Source organism: Siniperca chuatsi, linkage group LG18 (genome assembly GCF_020085105.1).
Source record: "Siniperca chuatsi isolate FFG_IHB_CAS linkage group LG18, ASM2008510v1, whole genome shotgun sequence".
Taxonomy (NCBI): Eukaryota; Metazoa; Chordata; class Actinopteri; order Centrarchiformes; family Sinipercidae; genus Siniperca; species Siniperca chuatsi.
In genome coordinates this window covers 5,912,524-5,937,175 of record NC_058059.1, presented here as the reverse complement: position 1 = coordinate 5,937,175, position 24,652 = coordinate 5,912,524, and the positions used below count along the sequence as shown (strand labels likewise).

Below are 24,652 nucleotides of genomic sequence, written 5' to 3'. Positions count from 1 at the left end.
GGACTCAGCCTTAATGGTACGTGCTCTACCAGTGCACCCCAGCATGGCCTATTTCTTTCCTCGGTTTAATTCACGCATAGCCAGCTTCAAAGCTGCACAGCGGTCACATATACTCATAGTATGAGTAACACCATCATTTTTAATCATGTTTTATCAACTTCAGTACAGTAACTAGACCTTAGCTTTAGTATCAAATTCAGATGGCTGGAATCTTTGTTGACAGGTTTCTTCAGATAAAGTCAGGCAGGATTGATTTGTTGGTCCTTAACTTGCCTCTTTCTCCCCACAGTTTCTCCAGCTGAGAGGATCAGGTTTATCCTGGGAGAGGAGGACGATGGTCCCCCACCTCCTCAGCTCTTCACCGAGCTGGATGAACTACTGTCAGTGGACGGGCAAGAGATGGAGTGGAAGGAGACAGCCAGGTGAGCCGCTGAGGCGTTTTTTATGCCAGGAATGCGATCTGTCAACCCCCCTTTTTTACATAAAGAGCCATGGGAAGTGTAGTCAAAAATTTCCTGCTTCACAGTCCCGGTGCAGTCAGCGGAACACAAACCCTTATGAATAATCGTGTTTTGTATGTGTAGGGAAATAGGCCGTACTTCAGTGAACTCCCAGTCTACTCTTATCTGATTGAGATCTGTAGTACCTGCTCTGTGGGACCGGGAAAAGGCAGAAACTCCCACATGGACAGAACAAGACGTAATGTTCTGGTTAGCTCTGAAGGACATGGAATTTGGGCATCAAAGTGTGGATATCATTGTTTAATGGTGTGCTATGTTAATGTTAACGTTGAAAGTGGCTTTTACATAGTTCTGTAAATTCCACATGTGACATGTTTGTCTTTTCATTCATTGTGATAGAAGAAGCTGTAATCAAACTAAGACACTTTTAGTGTTGCAGTTAAAAAGTCAAATGTTCTGTCAGTGAAAGGCTCATCTTGGTCATGCAATATTTTGGCAAGAAAGACAATTAGTAAAAATAACATTAACTTTCATTGTCTAACAAATTATTGCAGTGTGATTTTTATTTTTATTTTTTTTAATTTGCCCGCGATGGATAAATAAAGTTGGTCTTCTCTTAAAGGGGAACTCCACTGATTTCAAAGTCTGTTCACAGGTCTTGGGGAGTACTACTGCATGTGTGGGGGGGAGAAAAGTTGTATAAAGAAGAAACTGAAAGGGAAGATAAATTAACTCCTTGAGGTCGAAAGTGTCTCCATGGTCAGGCTCTTCTCCCAGTAAGACGGCTGGTCACAGGCATGTGGACCACAGCCAGAGGGATACTTTATCCCCAGAGGAAACCCCATCCTCGGGCCTCAGGAGAATGGCTCTTTGTAGTGGAGACATGTGAGGCATTATTATTAAAAGGAATCCTTGTCCTGAGGCTTGCCATCAAGGCTAAGCTCGTCCATTGGTAGAAGTAAAGTAGTCTCTTTTCTCAGATTTAACCATGTGTGGTCTGGAAGTTAAAAAAGACTGTTGCCATTCCAGCATGCCATGTATTTTCTCAAGTCTAGTGATTTATTTTTTGTTTCTACGCTGTCCTGCATCCCCTATTCTTGCCTTGTGAATTGTGACCAATTCAAAACACTGGGGGGTTGTTTTGTAAAGAAAAGAGAACCCATCTTGTCTCCTTTTGTTTGTAGCCCATATTTGTTCATAACCTTATAAAGCCACTATTATGTACTTTTATTTATATTTTGCAGTGACCTTTACTTGCAGGAACCAGAGAGAGAGAGAGAGAGAGAGAGAGAGAGAGAGAGAAAGAGAGAGAGAGATTAAAAAACGATTAAACACACTCTGGCATCTGGGCTTTTTCAGGAACACCAAGTTTATTGGCAAGGTTAAGTCCAGTACTGTAAATACATCTCAACACTCTCCCTACTTCTGTGTCTTTTGTCCTCCCTCATCCAGATGGATCAAGTTTGAGGAGAAGGTAGAGAAGGGCGGCGAGCGCTGGAGTAAGCCTCATGTGGCCACGCTGTCCTTACACAGCTTGATGGAACTCAAAACGTGCATTGAGAAGGGCACCATCATGTTGGACCTGGAGGCCTCCACACTGCCACAGGTTGTCGGTAAGTGGGGTTGACCAGAATACCAGCACACCTGTCCTTGAAGGTTTTGATGAACGTGAGGGTGACTCATTCTTGATCTTGAATCTATCCCTCTAACAGAGATGATCACCGACAGCCAGATCGAGGCTGGTCAGTTAAAGGCGGACCTGAAGGAGAAGGTCATGTACACGCTGCTACGGAAGCATCGCCACCAGACCAAGAAGTCCAACTTGCGCTCTCTTGCTGACATTGGCAAGAGTGTGTCCAGTGCAAGTAGGCTGTTTTCCAACCAGGAGAATGGTAATGCAAATCTTTATCCCTCTTAACCCAAACAATTCCACTTTTATTCTCTCTGTCTTCTGATTTTTTATTTATGATGTGAAATCCTAACTACTGTTGTAGCAGTATAATACAGCCTCTCATTTATTTTCCTTCTTTCTTTTCCTTGTCTTTTTCTCTCTTTTTTTGTCCTTCTCTTTGGGTCTCTGCTGTCTGACATCCTGTATCTGGGGTATTATAGCACGCAACCCCCTTGAGCACCCTGTGCCTTTTTTAACCCCACAAGACTCAGAGGAACCATGTGAGGTCATGAGGAGCTCCAGCATGGGATACCTCTGTAAGTGAGGTCACAGCACTCCTACTGAAAGCAGCATAGTTGGAACTTACTCCCATGTAAAACTAGCAGCATGGAGATTCACAAATATGAATAGAGCCAAAAAATGATTTACAGGTGAGGTCTCCTTCAGTCCATTGCGTTAAAAAGCTCAATGAGTATTTATTCAGTGCTACAAACTGAAGCAAATCAGTTTAGAGACACACAAAGAAAGAATAGCTTCACTCATTAACTCCTAATGTACTAAACTAAATATTTATCTGGCCAAAGAAAGCTAAAATGCTGAAGACTCTGTTCTCTAACATTGTCAGTAACAGTAGATGAGTAAATGGACTGTATCAAACTGTGAGTTCCAATGTTTACGTTCTCACTCATTTGCCAATAGTTGCCTAAGCATGTTTCTGCTGACGCGTATAAGCAGCGGACCTAAGACGGCCATGTATCCCATCTCTCCTCTGCCTGGAGCGCCTGAATGAATGACCATCTGGCATTAGTCCTAAAGCTTAAGCCTTGCCACATTTAGCTAGGTCCTGAGTTTTCTGGCTTCTCTTCATGTACTTTCCTGGCACCTTTCTTTTCTGGGACTCGTCCTCCACCTCGGCCACAAATGTCTCATATTGAGGCTCTGCAGTCTTGCCCGGCCTCTTTGATCCTAACAGCGTCTTATCTCTGTGCAGGTAGCCCAACTACCGCCCATCGAAACCTCACCTCCAACAGCCTGAGTGACTTCTCTGACAAACCAGAGAAGGATCAGGTAATATGTCTCACTGTATCATTGCATAGAGATGATATGCAAGCTATTATGCAACTATATATATACTAATAATACAGGATACTTAAAGGGTAATTCCAGTATTTTTAGACCTGGGCCCTATTTTTTTTTTTTATACATATTTTGGGGTCTAAATGACTAATAGGTACAAAAAGTTTTGGAATTGGTCCAGTAGATCGCCTCAGCCGGCAGCCACGAAATGGACAGCAATGGCTGCAACGGAATCTTTGGGGGCAATTGTGCAGATCCCTACAGAGATAGACCTTTTTGTTTAAAAGTAAGATCCTTTTTGTTTAACCAGAAACAGAAGTCTCGCTCAAGGAGAAGTCTCGCTCTGAAATCTCGCGAGAGGTGAGTGGTTGCAGGACGATGTTGGTGGAAACGTGAGTCAGTAAGTCATCTTACTCTTAACAAAAAGGTCTCTCTCCGCAGGGATCCTTTCCTTTCCAAATAGGGCCTAAAAACACCGGAATCACACCCTTTAAGGTCTCCATTCACAAAGCAGCACTTTGCATCGGGTCATGTGTTGGGTGTGTGTATGCATGAGCTTGTGAGCCTCACATATTGATAGATAAGACCCCCTGGCTCTCTCTCTGTCTCTCTCTCTCTCTGCCATGTGCAACAAAAGCTCACTGTCTCCTTGTCTTTGTCATGTGAGTTTCTGTCATTTGCACATGCAGTTTCTCTCACTGTCATGACTCATGATTTAGTAGCCAGCTGTAATTTGGGTATGTGATCTACAGATACACCACACGTAGACGAAAGATCACAGAAGTAGTTAAACTGTAACAGCTGGAATTACACTCCAGCAACAGTTAGTGAATCTGTTTGATCAATTTGACAAAATGGTGTGGCCTTTAACATAACAGCCTTAGTTAATCATCTCCCTGCAAGTTTTCTTTCATCCACAACTCGAGTGTATATTCTTTTACTAAGTCCAAAATGAGCACAGTGTACTTCGCATGTCAGTTTAGTGTAAGACTGTAGATTTCATACACTGTAGTAAAGTGTGTTTATTAGGTGGCATAGAGTCAAGCTGCTGTTCAGCACATAATTCTAGGAAAGGGCGGGCACTACCTGTTCTTACATGCTTATAGAGACAGTAAAAACACCATGTCAGTCTCCGGCTTGTTACAGTCATATGTTAATCACATTTTAATCACCACATTCATTTAATATGTCACATCTATCATTGATCATGCATGTAACAGAGAAAGGGAGCAATAGTTTGTGTGTGCATGATCTCCTTCTTACCTCTGTATCTTGTAACAAATCATTTTCATTCATTGTTACAATATATGAAAATGATTTGTTTAAAGTATTGAGTCTTGAATTGAGTATTGAAGTATATATCTTTTCTTTCCCTACTCTGCTCTGCTCTCTCTGTCCTAACAGCTGAAGAATAAGTTCATGAAAAAATTGCCACGGGATGCAGAGGCATCAAACGTTCTGGTAGGAGAGGTCGACTTCCTGGAAACTCCCTTTGTGGCGTTTGTTCGTCTGCAGCAGGCTGTCATGCTGGGGGCTCTAACCGAGGTCCCTGTGCCCACAAGGTAGAGCACATAACCGCATCGTTACCTCCAAAAATAATAACCATCACTTGAACTTGACTTTGCTGAAGTCGCAGATTTTATTGATGTCATGACTACATTGAAACAATCAGATTCCGACTTGTGCCCTAACATGTAATTTTCTTACTTAGATTTCTCTTTGTCCTGCTGGGCCCCAAAGGTAAAGCAAAGTCCTATCACGAAATTGGAAGAGCCATTGCCACCCTGATGTCAGATGAGGTACTTTATTATTACACTACTTGATATTTGTCAGTTTATTTTCACTGTCTTTAATATTTGCTCTTGAGACCGTGCAGAGAGATTGGTTTTGATGCAAGGTAGCTGTACTTTTATTAAGGGACTATCTTAACCTTGGGTGCCATGTGTTTCTAAAATTCTTGTTTTGTGCTTCAAGTTTTATAACAACAATTAATGAGGTTTGTTTGTTTGATTGGTTTTGTTTTTAACTGTAAAGCGACATGACTGATACAGAGCATAGATCTCACCCTCTCTAAGCTCTGATTGGACTGATTAAGCCCTGATTGGTTGTGAACCTGAGATAATGGCATCTTGAGATCTCTTTTTGGATTGTGGTGGCCCATCCTCCTGACAGTGAAACCCATTAAGGTTTTGGAAGTTGCTAGCCTAGACATTAAGGATACCGATTCTTATCTCCCCACTCTGTATAAGGCAGTTTATAAGTCACTATACTAAGAAATGTCCCATAAATAAAAAAATAAAATAAAACGTCAATAAACAAGACAAGGAGTCTACAGCCATGTTAGTGGCTTTGTAAAGTTGTACTTGGGCACAGCGATGCTTTAAGCTAAATGCTAATGTCAGCATGCTAACTTTCTCTTAATGACAATGCTAACCTGTTCATTTTATGCAGGTATCTGTTTCATGTTTACCATGTTAACCATCTTAGTTTAGTGTGTTAGCATGCTAACCTTTGCTAAGTAGCGCTAAACACAACGTACAGGTGAGGCTGATGGGAATGTCATTTGTTTTGGAAATATTTGGTCATAAACCAAGGTCTTGCACAAATTGAAATTTTGGCTTGATGATGGTGCTAGACAAAAAGGGATCACCAAAATTATTACAATTAAACCTGTGGGGAACATGAATGTCTGTACCAAATTTCACATCAATCCATTCAATAGCTGTTGAAATATTTTCATCTGCACCAAAGTGGTGGACTGACAGACTGACTCCATCCCTACAGCCACACCATTAACATGTCTAAAAGATGACTAGATGATGCACAATCAATGATGATAATTTTTGCTAATTTATCTCAGTATTTATAAGGTCCAGTTGCACTGATTAGTGTAAGAGGGCTGTCCACCTACACCTTCTACAGCACTTGTCCTCTTGCCAAATCTCTCAGCTCTCTGGAGATTGCTGTATTAATCATCACAGCAGTTTGCCTAGCCAGTTCTGTTGGCAGTGACCAACTTATAGCTTAATTGTTAAGCTGTGTGTTGAAGTTGTGGGAGACAAATTTTGTTTTGTTGTCAGCAGAATACATGCAATACAACGTGGCAAACAATATATTTTCTTTCATTTTTCTTTATTATAGTTTTTTTTTTTTAACATCCTCTCTCTCCGTCTCTGGTGTATTTCTTCACTTCTCCTGACTTAACCGCTCTGTGTTGTTGAGAATGGTAACAGACAGCTCGTAATGTTCTTAACCCTGAGAGCAAATTCCCACAGGCCTCGGCTCTTCCCAGTATATCTCATATGTCAACATGACAGGATAGGAAGTGTTTTTCCAGGATTTCCTCGAGTTAAACTTTACCCTCTCGGCTCTCCTGTGACAGACGTGTCACAGGTTTATCAGATGTTTGTGTTTTTCAGTCATCAGCTCTGTGCTGGCAAGTAGTACTCTACCTACTTGTTCCTGTGGCCCTGGGGTGCACACACATAATGACTCATTATTTGTGTATATTGTGAAAGAGAGAAAATTCTTGGTTGTTGTCAATATTATAGTGGTGAGGTTTGCTGTCATGATTTGCATTTCATTCACTCTGTGTCCCAGTAAAAGTGAGTAGGCAGTGTTCTTTAGTGAGCCATTGTAGTTGCACATTTTGTGGTTCTTCTGTCAAGCCCTGTATAAATCATTTAAGGACATGTTACATTATTGATTGGCTGATTACTAATAGGTTGGTTATGTTTGTTTGCTGCCAGGTATTCCATGATATTGCCTATAAAGCGAAGCACAGGCAGGACCTGCTGGCTGGTATCGAGGAGTTCCTGGATGAGGTCATCGTCCTGCCCCCCGGAGAGTGGGACCCTGACATCAGGATAGAGCCACCCAAATCTCTGCCCTCCTCTGACAAGAGGTCCGTTCTAATCCACACGACCTAATCCAAATTATTTAAGTCACTGCACATACATCTATTACAAATCTATCTAGTGTGTAACATGAACATATATTTGACACCGTGAAAACATCACCTCATTCTCTTTTTCTTAAAACGAAACTCTAACTTTTGCTGAACAGCGGCTACTGCAGCTACAAAAGACAATTACTGGATGCAAAACTGCAGCTAAATGCAAAACTACTGTTTAGCATTTAGCTGAAATGCTAAGCTATTGTAACAGTAGCACAAGTGCAGAAGAATCATAAAGTCAGAGAATAGACTCTAATCTCAGTTTTCAGCAATATTTAATGAAAGTTTGCTAACATAAGCTAACATTAGCTACCATAAGATACTGGTCATACCAGACCAGGTAAGACTTTAGCAGCAAAACCCCTGAGGGTATAGCAAGGGTGCATTTCATTGTTTATGAATTTAACTTTTCATTCATAAAAAGAAAAGTGTTATTTCTTTTCTCAAAAGTTACATAAATTCTCTTTAATCTCACTAATGTCAGTGATAACTAAACACAAAATGTTGCAGTCAGACTATAAATGTAGACTGAGCATAGTTACTATATAATGTAGTGTCCATGTGTCACCAAGTTCAGAACAGTACTCTCTACATTACATTAAAATGAGTCTGTTATGCCTGTGTAGCATAATTGGAAATGGCTGTCTACTCAGGAAAATAATCAAATGGTTTCTTGTTTTCATTTTGCATCCATATATCGACTTAACAGCCTATACATTTTCATAGTGTTTATTGTTAAATGTTTTATAAAAAGATGTATTTGATTATTATTTGATTTGACCCCACAGATTTTTTTTATTGCTTGGGTGCACTGAAAGACAGAATGCTTGAATTTATTGAAGGCTTGTGGAATGTGACTGTTTATCTTCTGTTTTAAAGGAAGAACATGTATGCTGGATTAGAAGCACCACAGATGAATGGCGACACTCCCCATGATGCGGGACATGGAGGGGGAGGAGGACACCAGGTTGGAGAGGAGCTTCAGCGCACTAGAAAGTAATTAGGATTTCACTTTCTTAAATTAAATCATTGTAGATACAGTAAAATAAAGAAGAAATCATAATATCATCCTCAGAGATGGTGGCCTTTTAGAACAGGTGTAATGCTTTCTTGTCTAAATGAACATTTACACACACACAAAAAAAAACAAAGAATGAGGGCATTATCCTGATGGCATGTGATTGTTGAAGATATGCATTGTAAATCATAACCTGGAAAAATATTTTAGCCTTCCAGTATTTTTCCAATGAGGAAATATTCCACACATAACTGAAGAACAAGTAAAGCATTTCACTATTGCATAACGTTTTGTTTCCCTTCATTCGGAACAAGTTTTCCTTTCTTTGGAAACTATTTCCAGTAACTGATTCTGTTTTCCACACCGTACATGTCATTTATGTAGCTGAAGTAAGCCAAGTTATATATGAAGCAATGTTGCACCTAGTAACTTGAATGGTTCGGTCTTTAAGGTTTTGTGGAGGTCTTGTTCTGGATATCAAGCGGAAGCTGCCATTTTTTGCCAGTGACTTCTATGATGCACTAAATATCCAGTCTCTGTCGACCATCTTGTTCATCTATCTGGGCACAGTCACCAATGCGATCACATTTGGAGGTTTACTTGGTGATGCTACAGAAAACATGCAGGTAACCTCCCGCCCCCTTTTTTGTTTTGGTTTCACTATATCTATGACTGAGTTTTTTCCTGTAGAGATATTGTGGTGCACATTCAAAGGGAATGCTCCACGCTGCTTTTGTATACAGCTGTCTGTAGACAAAACAAGTATCTTGTTAACCTCGAACCAGCTTAACTTCCAAGTTGTACTATGACTGCTTACAAAGTGTAACTTGGTGCCTAAAAGATGAACCCTGACCTAAATATGACCACTCAAAAAATGCTGGGCCTGAACCCAGATTGATCCATTTTGGGTTCAGGTGGCATTGACTCTTACTGAGCTTGCACTGACTCACAGTAGGCGTGACAGGATATGTCTAGATGGCACCTTTTTATTTGGCTAAAGAATGCAGACCATGTGGTTCTACACTATAATTGCCTGTAAATGTCAAATAGGGCATAACCAATTAAAAAGGAAGTAAGGGGGTACTCTAGTGATTTGTATTGCACTTCCATGAAGTTGGGGGCTCACAAGATACAGACAAACAATGGTTAAAATCGAAGCAGCAGAGGCCGAGATATCCTGACTGATTATTCCTCCCTAGTATAGGTCAAGCTTGATCCTACATTTCCTATAATACAAGTGGATATTGTCTTTCATTAGATTCTCCCTGACTCCTAAATGCCCACTTCTTTCAAACCCCACACCCCCAGTTTGTTACACAGGCTTTCTGTTTAAAAAATTAAAGTCTTAAGCCCAAGCCAAGATAACCCTGATCACAAACTTTTAAAAAGCTCCCTCCAGAGCCACAGAAGACATTATATTGTTAACTAACTGTTTTCACAGTGAGTAGTACTCATGAAGAGTAAACTGAACTTCATGTGTAAAAGTGGTGAAGTGCCCCTTTAATAGAATAGAATACCTTTATTGTCATTGCACATTGTACAACGAAATTTGCTGTGCAGCTCCTAAAACAGTTCATTTAACATTTCACACATTTCACACATGCACACAAACACACACATATATGTGGTGGTATTGTTTTGTGGAGTTCAGTTCAGTGATGGTTGTGGGGTAAAAGCTGTTTTTTGAGCCTGGAACTGCAGGTCTTTAAGGCCGTGTAGCACCTTACTGATGGCGCCAGAGAGAAGAGATGATGATAGGGATGAGTTTCATCCTTCAGAACACTGCTGGCTCTGTGGAGGCAGCGTGATCTGAAGGTGTCTTCCAGTGAGGGCAGGGAAAGTCTGATTATTTGCTGCGCTGTGTTTATGACTCCCTGGAGAACTCTTCTGTCTGCTGCTGAACAGTTGGCTTACCAAACTGTAATACAGTATGGCGGTACACTCTCTATAGAGCAGTGGTAGAAGGACACGAGCAGCTTCACGAACAGATTGGTTTTCCTAAGTGTCCTTAGGAAGTAAAGCTGCTGTTGAGCCTTTTCGACCAGAGCAGTGGTAGGTTGTGTTTTGTGCGATTCTGAGCAAAGTAACTAGATTAAAGAACTGATAAGCACTGGTAAATTGGCTCTAATGCACATGTCCATGTAACGCTATAATGTTTCAGTACTAAACAAATATGTAGCATTTCTCTATATGTATTCCTTTCCTCTTCTTTTCACTCACATAGTACATTTTGCTTTTTCTAATTTAACCAAATTAGAATATGGTTCACAAGAGCTGGGCACTGTAACTTAATGGCATGATATTGAATCTGTTCTAAGATGTTGTGATGGTGTCATTTTCACCTTTGTCATACTGTAGCTCTCTGTGTTAAGTCACAAACTAATGAACAACAAAAAGAGTTGCTGATAAGCCATGCTAATTTGGAGCTCAAAGGCTCATACTGCATCCATCTGTTGTACCTGCTGTTGCCAGGACTGCATATGGAAAAGTTGTACAATTGTGGTATGATAGCATACACTGCTACATTCATCCTGGTTCCTGATGAGTGTATAGGGTTGTCCAGTCACTAAGGTAATTGGCTTTGGCCTCCCTTCTGACAAAGAGCTGCATCCTAGCAGACCTGCAGAGCACCGGCCTCAGGGATTTGCCCAGGCTGTAAATAACTACAGATCCAGATTACTCAGCCCCTGTAGCCTCGTCATGGCTGCATTTCCAGCCCCCCCCTCCCCGCCACCACCACCATCAGTGCTCCTCAATCCTCCATCACTCCCCTTTTCCACTCTGAGCACAGCAGAGGGAATCCCTGCCCTCACCCGACCTTTCTCAGTCTCAGAAGTACTGCCTAGTTGTCAATTACTCATCTACTGCATCTGTCTATCATTAGGCTTGTAAAATACAGAGTCTGAACAACTGACATGACTGGAAATTCCTGTCCTGATGGGCCAGCCTTGCACTTGTATGATGTATATAGGGAAAACAAAGCTTCCAGCTCAGCAAGCAAAATTATGGTATTGATGTTTCGAGGCTCAGCAGAGTTGCAGAAATAAAATAGAAAAAAAATTGATACTGATGAAAGAATGTGTCTGTTGAACAATTTCTTTCCAAGATAGTTAATATGGAGTCATGCATGCTCACTGTATGAATGCGCTGTCTCATCTCTTCTGTATATTTTCTATATTTTTACATGCTCCATGAGCTGTGTGTAAAGTCTGTATGTGTTTTTCCCTGTGTGCTGTGTTGCAGGGAGTGTTGGAAAGTTTCCTGGGTACGGCACTGACAGGAGCAGTGTTCTGTCTGCTGGCTGGTCAGCCCCTGACTATTCTCAGCAGCACAGGCCCAGTGCTTGTCTTTGAAAGACTCCTCTTCAATTTCAGCAAGTGAGTAGTTACTGATCAAACTCATTCAGTAGTATTAGTGAGGCTAACAGAGTTCAGAAACAGTAAGCAGTAGCCTGGAAGATATTTATAGATTGTTGTCTATCCCCAAAGGACAGATGTTGTTTGTGTGTTTACAGAGATGCAATCCTTGTGCCCCTATAAATAAAATAAAAATGAAAGTATAAGGAATACAGATAAGTAACAGTAACAGTAGGCAGGCAGCTTTGCTTTAAGGTTTGTTTATTTTAACAGTATCGCACTGGAACTTTTTGTGCTCATTGCAAATCTCTTGGCAGGCACAGTGGCCAGCTGAATATTCATTCTTCCATGTGTTTTTGCCGTCAACTTCCCGTCCTGATTGACTCAGGGACAAGACTAGCAGATCACACATCCTTGTGTAGAAAGTGTAATAAAGGGCATTCAACAAAATACATTACCTCCTGTAATAGCCCTATCTATGGTTGGGGGAAAATATATGTATACATATATACAGTCCACCTATTTCACCTCTGGAGAGCAGTTATTGTGCAAATTAAACTTGTAATTTCACAATACCTGATAGGTAGTAAAGCTTGTTAAATGCTGACTTCTCCCTCCTCCTCCTACTGTACTCCCTTCCTTTCCCAGAGAGAGTCTTCTAGTATTACCAAACACCACGCTGATTATGTTCCATTATTAATAATTCACTCTCATTTAATTTTACACTGTGAGTGAAGAATGTTGTGGCGTCTGTGTCCTCCAAATGTTTCCATGCCTCAAGTCAACAGTTACTGAGTCAGTGGCAGCTGCTAGCCTGTCTACAGCTGTTGGATACATATACCACAGGTGCATATTTTCCATATAGAGAAAAGCCTGCTGATAACTGGTTGAAAGTGTTCCACAGCTTTAAAAACACTTTAAGGAAGCCAAAACGTCACTGAATTCAGGTTAGACAGGAGTGAGTGAAACTACAGTGAATTCTTGGATTATAATTACTTGGAAATTAAATATGTGTAGGAATACACTTGTACACAATTAACCACTCCCTCTGTGCCAAATCTATCCTTCTCCTCAGAGACAACGGGTTTGACTACCTTGAGTTCCGGCTGTGGATCGGCCTGTGGTCGGGTATATTCTGTCTGGTGCTGGTCGCCACAGACGCCAGCTTCCTGGTGCAGTACTTCACGCGTTTCACAGAGGAAGGCTTCTCTGCGCTCATCAGCTTCATCTTCATCTACGATGCTTTCAAAAAGATGATAAAGCTGGGCCACCACAACCCAATTAACTCCGACTACGACCCTGACCTCGTCACACACTATGACTGCCGCTGCATGCCTGGTACGTAGTCTTAGATAGATTACAGGAGTGGTTTCACTGTATCCAGTAACATCGGCAGTGTCTGATACCACCACTCAGTAATCTTGAACCATCCTTTGCATAAAAACTCATCATTGTTGATTGTTTCAGGGCGCCATCAGAATCTCTGTATCACCAGTGATACTAGACAGTGAAAACTGAACAGTGGTATTTGGTTTTGTCCATTTTGGCAGTGATATTACTATTGTATGTTAAACAAAGCTTTCAACTTATTTTTGCCGTGTTTACAGTGGAGATAACAAATGATACTAGTATGTGTCGGCCTGTAGATACCACTGTTTACTTTCTCAACAGCTCTATCAGTTTCTGTGTCGCGAGTGACTTGGCACGATTGTTTGGGAGAGAGATGTTGACACAGATCCAAAATGGCAAGTGTGATACTGCAAGTAATAGCAGTATTCTCATTTTGGTGATTAGATATCATTGTTTCTCTTTACTAGGCAACTCATCAGAACTCCTCGATTTCTCTGCCTGGACAAACAGTACTGATCTGGTATGTAAATAAATGTAGTGTCCTTGTTTTTGTGACATTTAGTAGCATAGATTCAGAATTTCAAAACTGTGGCTTAATTCATTGACAGAGCTGTTTTTCTCCAAATACTGTTGCTTGTTGGTTAAAGGAACCTCTTTGTCCTTGTCTCTCCAGCCAGTGAATGCCACCTGGGCGTCCTTGACCAGGCAGCAGTGTCTGAAGTACGGAGGGCAGCTGGTCGGAGAGGCCTGTGGCTACGTGCCTGACATCACCCTGATGTCCTTCATCTTGTTCTTTGGGACTTACACCTGCTCCATGGCACTGAAGACGTTCAAGACGAGCCGCTTCTTCCCCACCACAGTGAGTGATAGGACTCATGAATGGACGTGTAGCTGTTTTTTCAATTCAGGCCCTACGCTTAATGCCAGAAGCAGTGAACACTGAGTGAAACCATGTCAACTTTATGGTGGCATCACCAAAGTCTGTAGGATTCATCCTCTGGGCATTGTGAACGTCTGTACAAAATTTCATGACAATCCATCTTATAGTTAGATAGATATAGATATTTCAGTCTGGACCAAAGTGGTAGGCCAACATTGCCATCCCTAGCATAAACCCAGCATTTTGTGGATGTTGTGACATTAGGAACCAAAATTTACCATTTGCATAACTATCGTAAGTGTTCTATCGTATCGTATTTGCACAACTATTCATTTCCATTGTTTTTCTCATGAATAATTTGATTGTTTCTAACAATGAACAATTATTAGTCACCAACTGGTGAACAACTGTGTTTACTTACTATAAATATAATTGCAGTCACTGCACTTGTAGTCACAAAAGCACACACTCAGCAAAGTAATATACACCAGTGTTTGTTTATCTACAAACATAGTTTAACAAGGTGTCATTCTTTGTCAAATACACGAAGAAAAATGTCACTAGAGCCAGTAGTTCATACTGCCACAGACAAAGAAACACTGTCAGACCTTCTGTAAATGTTTCCCCCTTCTAGGTGAGGAAGCTCATCAGTGACTTTGCGATCATCTTGACCATTCTTCTCTTCTGTGGCGTGGATGCCTTTGTCGGTGTGAACACTCCAAAGCTCATAGTGCCAAGTGAATTCAAGGTACATACCACACATGGAAGAAGTACTTGTAATAGAAAAGCGATGTACATTCACAAAAAACTAGTCACCATGCATTTCACTGTGTGTTTGAAATTAATGCACTGAAGGACAATGGCCAGCCAGGTGCAGTTTCCTCTGATTACACTGATAATGAACCATGTTTCTGCTAGAAAGCTGAAATCCCAGTATAATGCTTTCTTTGTAGTTTGCCCAGTAAGCGATACATATTACCTGAAACTAAGGCACAGTCAGTCTTGGAGATTGCCCCGCCCCGGTACCCGCTCCTCAACCCCACCTGCATCAAATAACAACTTGATTATAAGTGATGTGAGAACACAGAGGATAGTTAGTTGCAAATACAGAGCCAGCTTTGTTTGACCACAGAGTCTTAATTCACAGATTTCTGTCATGTAATGATGCACCAGTAATTTCAGACTCTGTTCAGTGTTAAGACTTTCTGAAAAGTGTGGAGCAACCACTTCAAATTAGGTATATTTTTCTGTTCTATTTGAGATTCATGTCTTAAGAGATCTGAACTGTGTATACACAGAAATAAGATGACTGTTAAAGTGACCCGGACCCCATTACATGGAGATACCTGACTAGTCTTGTTCTTCTTCTTCTTTTCGTCTAGCCCACAAGTCCACTGAGGGGCTGGTTTATTCCTCCTTTTGGAGGGAACCCTTGGTGGGTGTATCTGGCAGCAGCACTCCCCGCTCTGCTGGTCACCATTCTGATATTTATGGACCAGCAGATCACTGCTGTGATTGTCAACAGGAAAGAGCACAAACTCAAGGTTGGTGCCCCACCTCAAAGTGTTAATCAATCATTTAAAAAATTCTAGGATACAATGAATGGATGAATTCAAGGATAAAACTGTACAGAAAACTACAGAAAATAATAATAAAGGGCAGTAGCCAGGATTTTAGAAGGGTCAAGAGTCCAGAGTACCCCAGTGCAACCTCACCCCCCTTAAGAAATGTAAGAAATGACTAGCCACCCAAAAAAGTCTGTAAAGTGTTCCTTTTCCACATTTTCTATATAAATGTAACTGTTAAATATATTTACTGCAAATTGTATCTCCCTGCTCGATTGTCTAAATGCGGTTTCAAAGCCTTTAAAATGGTGGAGAATTTCTGGTGGGGAAAATGCAAAATCTCTTTATCTTTTTGACCTAAAACAGTCAAATATAATAATTTCTGTGTTATATATTTGTATATAATTGTAGATGGTAAATGCCTTCTCATTAAGGTCATTAAAACTATACTGAGGTCCTCTATGGTAGCTATGGCCCTGCTTGTTATTAGTATACATTTGTGTGCTGTAAAAACTGCCTCTTGATACATACTTTATCTGTATACTTCACTGTGAGAATCTCTCCTCTTATGGTTTTATTCCTGACAAACTCGTTCTTCTGCTCATCTGCTCTCTTTCCTCATGTCTCCTCTCAGAAAGGGGCAGGGTATCACTTGGATCTGTTCTGGGTGGCCATCCTAATGATCATCTGCTCTTTCATGGGACTGCCATGGTACGTGGCTGCCACTGTCATCTCCATCGCCCACATTGACTCTCTGAAAATGGAGACCCAGACATCGGCCCCCGGGGAGCAGCCCAAATTCCTGGGTGTCAGGTGAATTAACGCAGTTGCTGAACACAGTGTTGACGTCATTTAAGAATTAAATTGTTCTTTACATGATGGACCAGTGCATGGTCCTTTCTCTATTTTCTCAGAGTATTGTCAGCTTTTGACAGTGCCAGGTAGTTAATTACATTTAATTTGGATTCCCAGGTGTAAATAAACCTCTTAGCAGGTGGCTAGAAGGCAGACTAACCGAGTTTTTAGGACCATGGGCCTTAATGCTGTGTGTAAAATCCATACCAAAAGTTGCACAGTTCTCAATTTATAAATCCTAAACAATTTGAAAATGTGGACAAGTCTCATTTCCACTTGCTATGCCATGATGATAAACCATAAATGGTCAATGCAGAGACCTTTTTATTTTTTTTTGTACATAAAGAAATCATGTACACAGAGACAGAGTTATTCTCCAACAATAAGAGAAGAAAAATGTTATCTTCTGCCTCTCATGCTTCTGAGGGTTATTGATTCATTTTGTGTTTTTCCTGTTTTTCCACCAATCCAGGGAGCAAAGAGTCACCGGTATCTTTGTGTTCCTCCTGACAGGACTCTCTGTCTTCATGGCCCCTATCCTCAAGGTAGTGCTCAAACTTCTTAATTCTTCCATGGAAATGTGGATTACTGTCCGCCTCTTTTAGGACAAACTCCTGTCACCCCTCTCAAATTTAAAATAATTTCAAATCTTTTATTCATCCGATTAGGAACTCCCATAGTTGAAGTAATGCGATGTGAAATAAGCATGTTTATCAGGGCTTAAGCTCCATTTGCAGCTGAGTGCCTTCTAGAGTTTCCATTCCCACATTAAGCTGCCAAACAAAAAATGTGAAGTCACTGAGAGCAGATTGTTGGAGCGGGTACTCTCCCTTGTGGACATTTTGAATACTGTGCTTCTGGTCCTGTGAATACATTTCCCTTTCCAGACTGGCTTGTCATCTAGTATACTATAGTGACTTTGGGAAAGATGCAAAATGTTTAGTATAAGTTATGACTTGGGCAATATTTAAGCCTGAAGTAGATTACCTATGAAAGATGAAAAGACATTTGAAACAACATATTTGATAGCAAATTTCTGCACTAACTTGCCAGATTGTAGTATATTTTTTCCACTGCTTCCCATGGCTAATGGATGAGTGAGTAGTTACCAAACCTGCACCAATGGCAGCCAAGTGATGTGTCTACTAAAAGAACATTCTTAGAAAAGCTGCTTGTGGACTATTTTTAAACCAAGCAATGATGCTAAAAATACACATTCTCATTACCTGTATGAAGAGAGCTCTAACATCTCTAGCATCTCTTAAAGTCATGTTTTATTTAACCTAAACTAGCAGCTACTATAGCCAGTCACATTCATATCACATTCATAACTTTTCATTGTCCTCTGTGTCCTTCAGTTCATTCCCATGCCTGTGCTCTACGGTGTGTTCCTCTACATGGGTGTGGCGTCACTCAATGGTGTCCAGGTAAGTGAGTCTGACCCGTTCAGTACCTGCTAACCAGAGTTGGGGAAGTTACTTGAAAAATGTTAAATTATATTTTACTACTTAAAAAATAATTACATTACTAATTACTCAACAGCAAAAATAATTATATTACTTGTTACTTTACTTTCGTTTCATTACTTTATTCAGCCGAGCTCTGTCAAAGGTGTTTTTAAACAACTCTAAAGCCTCCACACCCACATGCCCCAATTTTCTATTTAACATGTATAGAAAAAACAGAAACCAAGACATTGTGGTTTAACAAGCAGCCAGACTTTGGAAATATCGACCATCAACAGCTAACGTTAGATTAGCCCCAGTGACAGCAGCACTCCTGTTCACACACCCTCCGACTCTGAACAAAACCTACCCGAATGTACCAATCAAACGCTAGCAAAGCTACTGGTTGCTAACTAGCAGATAAGACAACATGGGAATAAGACAACTTTGAGTTAGTGGGAGGCGTATTTGTCCTCTTTTGGTAGAGGATAAATGCCTTCCCACAATTCCAGCCCCTGTGCCAAGCTAACACGTCCAGCAGCAGTCTGTCCTCTGAACGCACAGAGACAAAACTGATATTAACCCTCCATCATACTGCTAAGAAAGCAAACAAGCTGACCCCCAAAATGCTGAAGTAATGGAGCGTTACCGGGATTGGTAACTACATTACTGTGAAGCGTTACTAACATGTTACTGCCAAGCACTGCTGCTAACAAATCAAAGTTAAATACAGCCTTAAAACTGTCTGTACAAGCCTCTCATTCACTTACAGTAACAGCCACAAACTAAAGAGATAATGAGCTCATATTAAATCGAAGATGTCTGCAGTATCTTGCATAGACTATGCAAATACTGTTAAACTTCTGTCTGCAGCATCTCCATTCTCTTGACCCTGTTTGTCTGTTTGTTTGCTTGTTTCAGTTCATGGACCGCCTGCAGCTGCTCCTGATGCCAGCAAAGCACCAGCCAGACCTGATCTACCTGCGGCACGTCCCCCAGAGACGCATCCACCTCTTCACCTTCATCCAGGGCCTATGTTTGGCCCTCCTCTGGATCCTCAAGTCTACTGTGGCTGCCATCATTTTCCCTGTCATGGTGAGAAATGGCTGCAATCACCGATGCAGCTGAACGCAAACACACAGAGTTCTATCTGGGAATGAAAGCTAATCAAATTGTTTCTTTGTTTACAGATCTTGGCATTGGTCGCCGTCCGTAAGGGGATGGACTACGTGTTCTCCCAACATGACCTCAGCTACCTGGATGATGTCATCCCAGAGAAAGACAAAAAGAAGAAAGAGGATGAGAAGAAAAAGAAAAACAAGAAGAAGGGAAGCATCGACAGCGAAATTGAATTTGTAAGTATTCTTTCAAACCAAATATTTAAATGGCCTGTATTTGTAGAAAAAGTATACCAAAATCCATTGTTGTCATGTGATTGTCTACGGCCTCGTGTAGATCCCTAAAGTCCAAGTGTTAATGTTCTCCCTCCCTCCTCCCACAGTCTGACTACCCCTACCATGAAAATATCCCCAGTATAAAAATCTCTATGGATATGATGGAGCAGGAGCCCATGTTGGGTGATAAATCTTTGGATAGTGAGTACTAGCCAGGGTTTGCTTTGCCATAGCTTTCAGGGGCTGCTCGAACTTTGCTTCTAAAGGCTTCATGCTCACATTTTCTCCTGTCATACTAGCCTTCTTACACGCACTAACAAATTTAACACTTCAAAAGATCAATATGCTTTTCTGGCTATTCTTTAACACTGCTCTAACCTGCCAGTTTTGCCCTAAAAGCAGCTTTGCTGTGCTTGCCTTCTTTTCTGCTGGTCCACTTGAAATTTCAGAGTGTTTGTGAAGTATGTTTTAAAGTGTTTTGTTTTTCTTTTCCCCCAGGACATCAATCCCAGACTTTCCTTAACCCGCATTCGCCGTGCTGAGCACTACTTTGCATCTCCCACAGTGGCCGAGTGAGTGAGTACCAGCTGGCTTTCGCATCACATATTTTCTCTGAAAGGAAATGCACAAGTAATTCATACTGTATGATCTCTTCCTCTTTCAGTCTTGACAAAGGTTCATACACACAAGGTTTGCCTCACATTCGAATAAAGAGGGACTCTGAAGAAAACGGTTTCTTCTGGAAGAAGGACTCTGAAACAGATCTGTGAATGAATGAAATTAAAAGATAGAGCAGAAACAGCACAACATAGCAAACATAACCATCCTCTTTTGTACTATAGTACAGCTTCGTAATGGTATTTTTAATATTCCTCGTGTGAGGATTTAAATCAGAATGGCTGGAAGTATTTGTCTTAAATTTGAAACACTTGGTACTGAATTTTAATGAGGGCTGACACGGGATACGTTTGAGCGTTCTTCATCTGCATGCGTTCTTGCAGAAAGCAAAAGGGCTGCTCAAGGTCGTCTGTATGCAGTTTTAATGGGACATTAATATCTTATAAATTTGTACGCTAATAATTTATAATAAGCATCCAGTTAGAGATGTTTTATCTTAAAAGATGTTCAGGATACTGTAGGTGTGTAGAATACAGATGGCTTCATAGAATCCACACCAGTTTTTATTTCAATCTGTACATATCAGGAGTTCCCCAGTGTTTAGTTTTTTTATAGATTATTTCCAAATAATACCAAACATCACCAGCCCCTCTTCTGATAGTACTGTTTTTATATAGAAGTTATTTTTTTTAATGTTCCTTTTTAGAGTTTAAGTTATAACTACTGGAATCTTAAGATTAAAACATAGTGGAGGTACTGCATTTGGAAGCAAGCACAGGGGGATACACATGAGAAATCCTCCTTTACTTGTAGTGAACAAAAGGTCATCTGTGCACAGTCATGAGCGGATATTAATATTGTATTTATGGGCATATTCATTATTTATCAAGCATCCACCTAAGGCTGCATTTTCATAAAACACATTCAGAAGATAATGTAAGAATGCCATGTTTGTTTTGGTATGGTAAGAAGTAAATGGTTCAACAGCATACAGACTGGAACTTCTACTTTTGTTTCCTAATCTTTTTCTGTATTTATTATATTTAAAATCTCGGCAAAATAATTGGCTGTTTGAATCTTAAGTATGGCTCTACCATTTAACTTCCCCATTTGTGCTAATTTGAAGATATTCTTTCTGTGGTCTGTATCTTTCCCCTGTTTTAGGGAGATAAAGATGTATTATACCTGTATGTAGCTCTACCTCTTATTTTTCTGTAGGTGCCAGGTATTATATATTAAAAACATCTGTTGTGCAATTATTTGTGATCAAACACTTTTGTGATTTATTTTTTTTTAACTGGCACTTCATAGGAGCTCCGAATCTTCACTTTGAGTTCCTTTTTGCTCTGTGATACTTAAAATATTGTATTTTTGCTTTTCTCATTTGTCAATATGAAATAATTATGTACGATTTTTGCAGTGTTTTTAAATGGTAATTTCACCAAAATTACAATTAGGTTTTTCGTCCCAAAAACAAAAACATTTTAAAATTATTATTTTAACTATGTCTACAGATACAGGGAAAATAATACCTAAAATTGCATTATCTGATAAAAAAAAACATCAATAAAGCATCATTTTTGTGGTGTTTCACATACTGAAGTTGGGGGGAAAAGTGATGGCCTGTTCTTTTTAACCCATCTGAATGAATGCAGTTTAAAGTTCTCACACGCTTGACCGTGAACTCAACCCTAAAAGCCTATTTTAGTTAAATTCTCCTTTTTAAAATGTGATCATATTTAAAAGCTGTTAATGTGATAAATGTTCGATCTTTGAGTAAATTTGTTTTTTTAATTATGTAATGTGTGTTTTTTTTTATGTAAATCAACAAACAATCACTGTGAGGCAATGCAATGTTGTGACTTCTTAGTCCTGGAGGAACTACTGCTTTATAGTGTACAGGGTAAAAAGTGTTTGTGCAACAGCTTCACTTCAATCACTTCACTGCATCATTATCTAAATTCCATTTAGTGACAGTTTGATGAGCAATGTCTTAAATTTTCCTGTATTATTCAAATGACTTGATCATGCTTCTATTGCTGATTGAAGTATACACTGTAACTTCAACTGATTCAGTTGATTTAGGATATTAATGCATATCTGAATGTAATACATCTCAATCATTTGAAATGTGCATATATTCCTTGAAGAAAAGGATATTCACAATCAGTTCTGTTCTTGATTTGTAGTGCAAATAAGGGCTTTAATTAATGCTTTCATAATCACATCGATATGCTGTCAAGATGTGAAACACAAGACTGTTAAAGTTGCTTTGAACCAAAAAAACCACATTGTCTTCCACTTTGTTCTGTGATCTGTATATCTTGACTTTCTGGTTCTGAGTCCACCATTAATGTAATATTTTTGATGTTTTAACTCTGAAACCAATTTTATACAAGCATCTTATGTACTCAATAACCATAGGTTACGCAGAAGGAAGCAGATGTCTTTTTTTTTTTTTTTATGGAGTAGTGTTTTGAATAAGAGGAATAAAACAGTCCAAATGATTCTTAAATACATAGTTGTGTGTGTATGTTTTTGTTTCTTAGAATTATGAGTTTGGACCATATAGCTCCCAAAGGATGAATTTTCAAATGACTAAGAGAGCTTGAAACAATGTTGTTTGAAGTCTGACATGTACAGTAGATATGATCAGCACTACATACGGAGGGTTTACTTCTGAATGTTGTGCTCTTAACTGACATGTATTCTTGCATAAAATAGCCTACAGTGTCTATGTGTGTGTGTGTGTGTGTGTGTGTGTGTGTGTATATAAAATATAATATAATAAAAATATGGTTTGAAAGATGCAAAAGTGTGGAGCGCACGTGTGTTTTTAAGGGAATGAATTAGGTTAAATTCAAGCTCGGAGCTAAGCTGTAGACACAACACATCCTGATGTAAGTGCTCAGTCTCACAGCAAAGATAAGAAAGGAACACTGCATAGTTCCCGCGATCACAGGACTTGAGTCGGCTGTAATGAAACTAATTGGCTCATCACTATGAGTCACTGTGCTTTTGCCAAGAGAGGAAAAAAAAATTAATAATTAACTCCTCTGGTTTGTGAGCGAACATCAATGTGTTTTCCCTGACATACGCTCAAGTTAATGTTATTGGATTTTACAGTAGTTGCCCAAGTGACTGAATATGAGTGATGGTGTGAGCTCAGGAAGGGGATTACCTGGCTGACTACCCAAGTGTCCTTAAAAACATCCTGAACTTCTGCATCACATCACGTAGACTGCTCTCACAAGTGGAATTAATCCAACATATTTAACATCACATTCTGTTGAATACTGCCAAAGTCATGTATACATTTAACTTACACTAAATATAGCAAATACATAACCAGCAGATGTAAATGTACTGTATGTATTGGTTTCTCCTTTACATGGTGTTTAATCCCAAGCTGCATTTCTTTTAGGCTCAAGGGGGCAGTAGTGACTCTTTTCAAAAAGTCACATGCACATTCAGGAGAGCTCCACATGTGACAAACATGAACCCAAATATAAAAACCTGATTAATTCCATTTCTGCTCAAAACAGTTGTCACGACATCAGTTGTTAAGGCGGCTGACAACATCTTAGAGACAGAAAAACAAACACTTGTACAGTGTGATGCAATCAAATACAATAGTCCTACCTTTGTGAAACTTAAATTTTGTGTCAGAGGGATGATTCAGCTCTATGGTATTTTTTGAGGCTGTACTTAACTCAGTGCTGCCTCACCATAAAGACAATGGAGTTCTGTATTTGTGATTCAATTATATAATTTGCAATCTCAATAAAAAGACACATCTTTGATACTTAACATGTTGCAGTCTGCTTACTATGAGCTTGCTATTTTCTGTGCAGGAAATCACAGAGGCAGTCTTAGTTAAATTAATTTAATATATGTATGCAGGATAATAGGCAACACCTGCATGTCTACACTGATTTGAAATGAAGAAAGGATGAGTACTTAAAGGTTTTGATACCACTTACCACTCTAATAAGTCACCCTTCATAAGTTAAAGGTTTATAAATTGTAACCAGCGGCTTTATCAATGTTAGTAAATCATTTACTAATGCATTATAGATCAGTTATCAGCATTAACTACAAGTTTTCGGTTGTGAAGTTGTGAAAATTCCCTTTTTTCACCCTTTCTATTTACTAATAAATGTTGGCAATCCAATAATAAATACTCATGTTTCTCACTTTCTAACAAGCCATTTAGTCTGGAGTTTAAAAAGTGAGCAAGTCATTAAAGGGTTTTTAATCAATCAAGATTGCAGTTGTAAATGTTAATAAGTTGTTAATAAAAGGATCTTAGTCCAGGTAAGGGTGTCAGTGATTCTTCACAACCTGGTAAACCAAAAGTTGTTTGGTTTAAATGGTGCATTGTTAGAATGTGGTACCAAGGTTTTCTATCTGGACAGAAAGCTAGCTCTGTATGCAAGATATGTAAATACAGACGCAAAAAATGCAAGTTACTGTGTATGTTAAGTTCTAAACCTCGTGGGTAGGCTGAAGTAATTGTGAGAGACCCATAGACAGGTGAGGCAGGACTTTAAGTTTGGAATGCAGAGCACTTTTATTTACTGAAATTTCTTGGTTGATGTTTGGTGTTTGTGTGTTGTTTAAGCTCCTTCCAGGCAGGAGTGCTTGTTTTGTTCCTGTTCTGGCCGAGGTATGATCAGGTAATTCTTTTGGTGGGGACTTCTGACAATAAATATGATATGCTTGTTCTCTGAGTCAAGAACTGTAGTACACTCTGGTCAGCACCCCCATAAAATAAATTCAAAAAA

At 39.8% G+C, this 24,652-nt stretch overlaps 1 protein-coding gene across 6 annotated transcripts in view; it reads left to right on the top strand.

The window, feature by feature from the left end:
* The window catches only part of LOC122865955 (electrogenic sodium bicarbonate cotransporter 1-like), a 33,703-nt gene extending 11,321 nt beyond the window's left edge, over positions 1–22,382 (top strand). For 2 of the 6 annotated variants that reach the window (XM_044175023.1, XM_044175028.1), the window contains 22 exons: positions 290–422; positions 1,914–2,074; positions 2,174–2,353; positions 3,344–3,420; positions 4,834–4,991; positions 5,141–5,228; positions 7,179–7,333; positions 8,264–8,380; positions 8,854–9,028; positions 11,646–11,779; positions 12,834–13,096; positions 13,576–13,628; positions 13,782–13,967; positions 14,623–14,736; positions 15,371–15,532; positions 16,188–16,366; positions 16,881–16,953; positions 17,767–17,835; positions 18,775–18,948; positions 19,044–19,208; positions 19,746–19,819; positions 19,912–22,382. In XM_044175023.1, coding sequence (XP_044030958.1) covers positions 290–422; positions 1,914–2,074; positions 2,174–2,353; positions 3,344–3,420; positions 4,834–4,991; positions 5,141–5,228; positions 7,179–7,333; positions 8,264–8,380; positions 8,854–9,028; positions 11,646–11,779; positions 12,834–13,096; positions 13,576–13,628; positions 13,782–13,967; positions 14,623–14,736; positions 15,371–15,532; positions 16,188–16,366; positions 16,881–16,953; positions 17,767–17,835; positions 18,775–18,948; positions 19,044–19,208; positions 19,746–19,819; positions 19,912–20,017 — 2,996 coding nt within the window. In that variant the 3' untranslated portion in view covers positions 20,018–22,382. Of the gene's footprint in view, positions 1–289; positions 423–1,913; positions 2,075–2,173; positions 2,354–2,573; positions 2,670–3,343; positions 3,421–4,833; positions 4,992–5,140; positions 5,229–7,178; positions 7,334–8,263; positions 8,381–8,853; positions 9,029–11,645; positions 11,780–12,833; positions 13,097–13,575; positions 13,629–13,781; positions 13,968–14,622; positions 14,737–15,370; positions 15,533–16,187; positions 16,367–16,880; positions 16,954–17,766; positions 17,836–18,774; positions 18,949–19,043; positions 19,209–19,354; positions 19,449–19,745; positions 19,824–19,911 lie in introns of all 6 variants that reach the window. The other 4 variants (XM_044175029.1, XM_044175026.1, XM_044175024.1 and 1 more) reach the window with 4 other exon arrangements.
* The last annotated feature ends 2,270 nt before the right edge of the window (positions 22,383–24,652 follow it).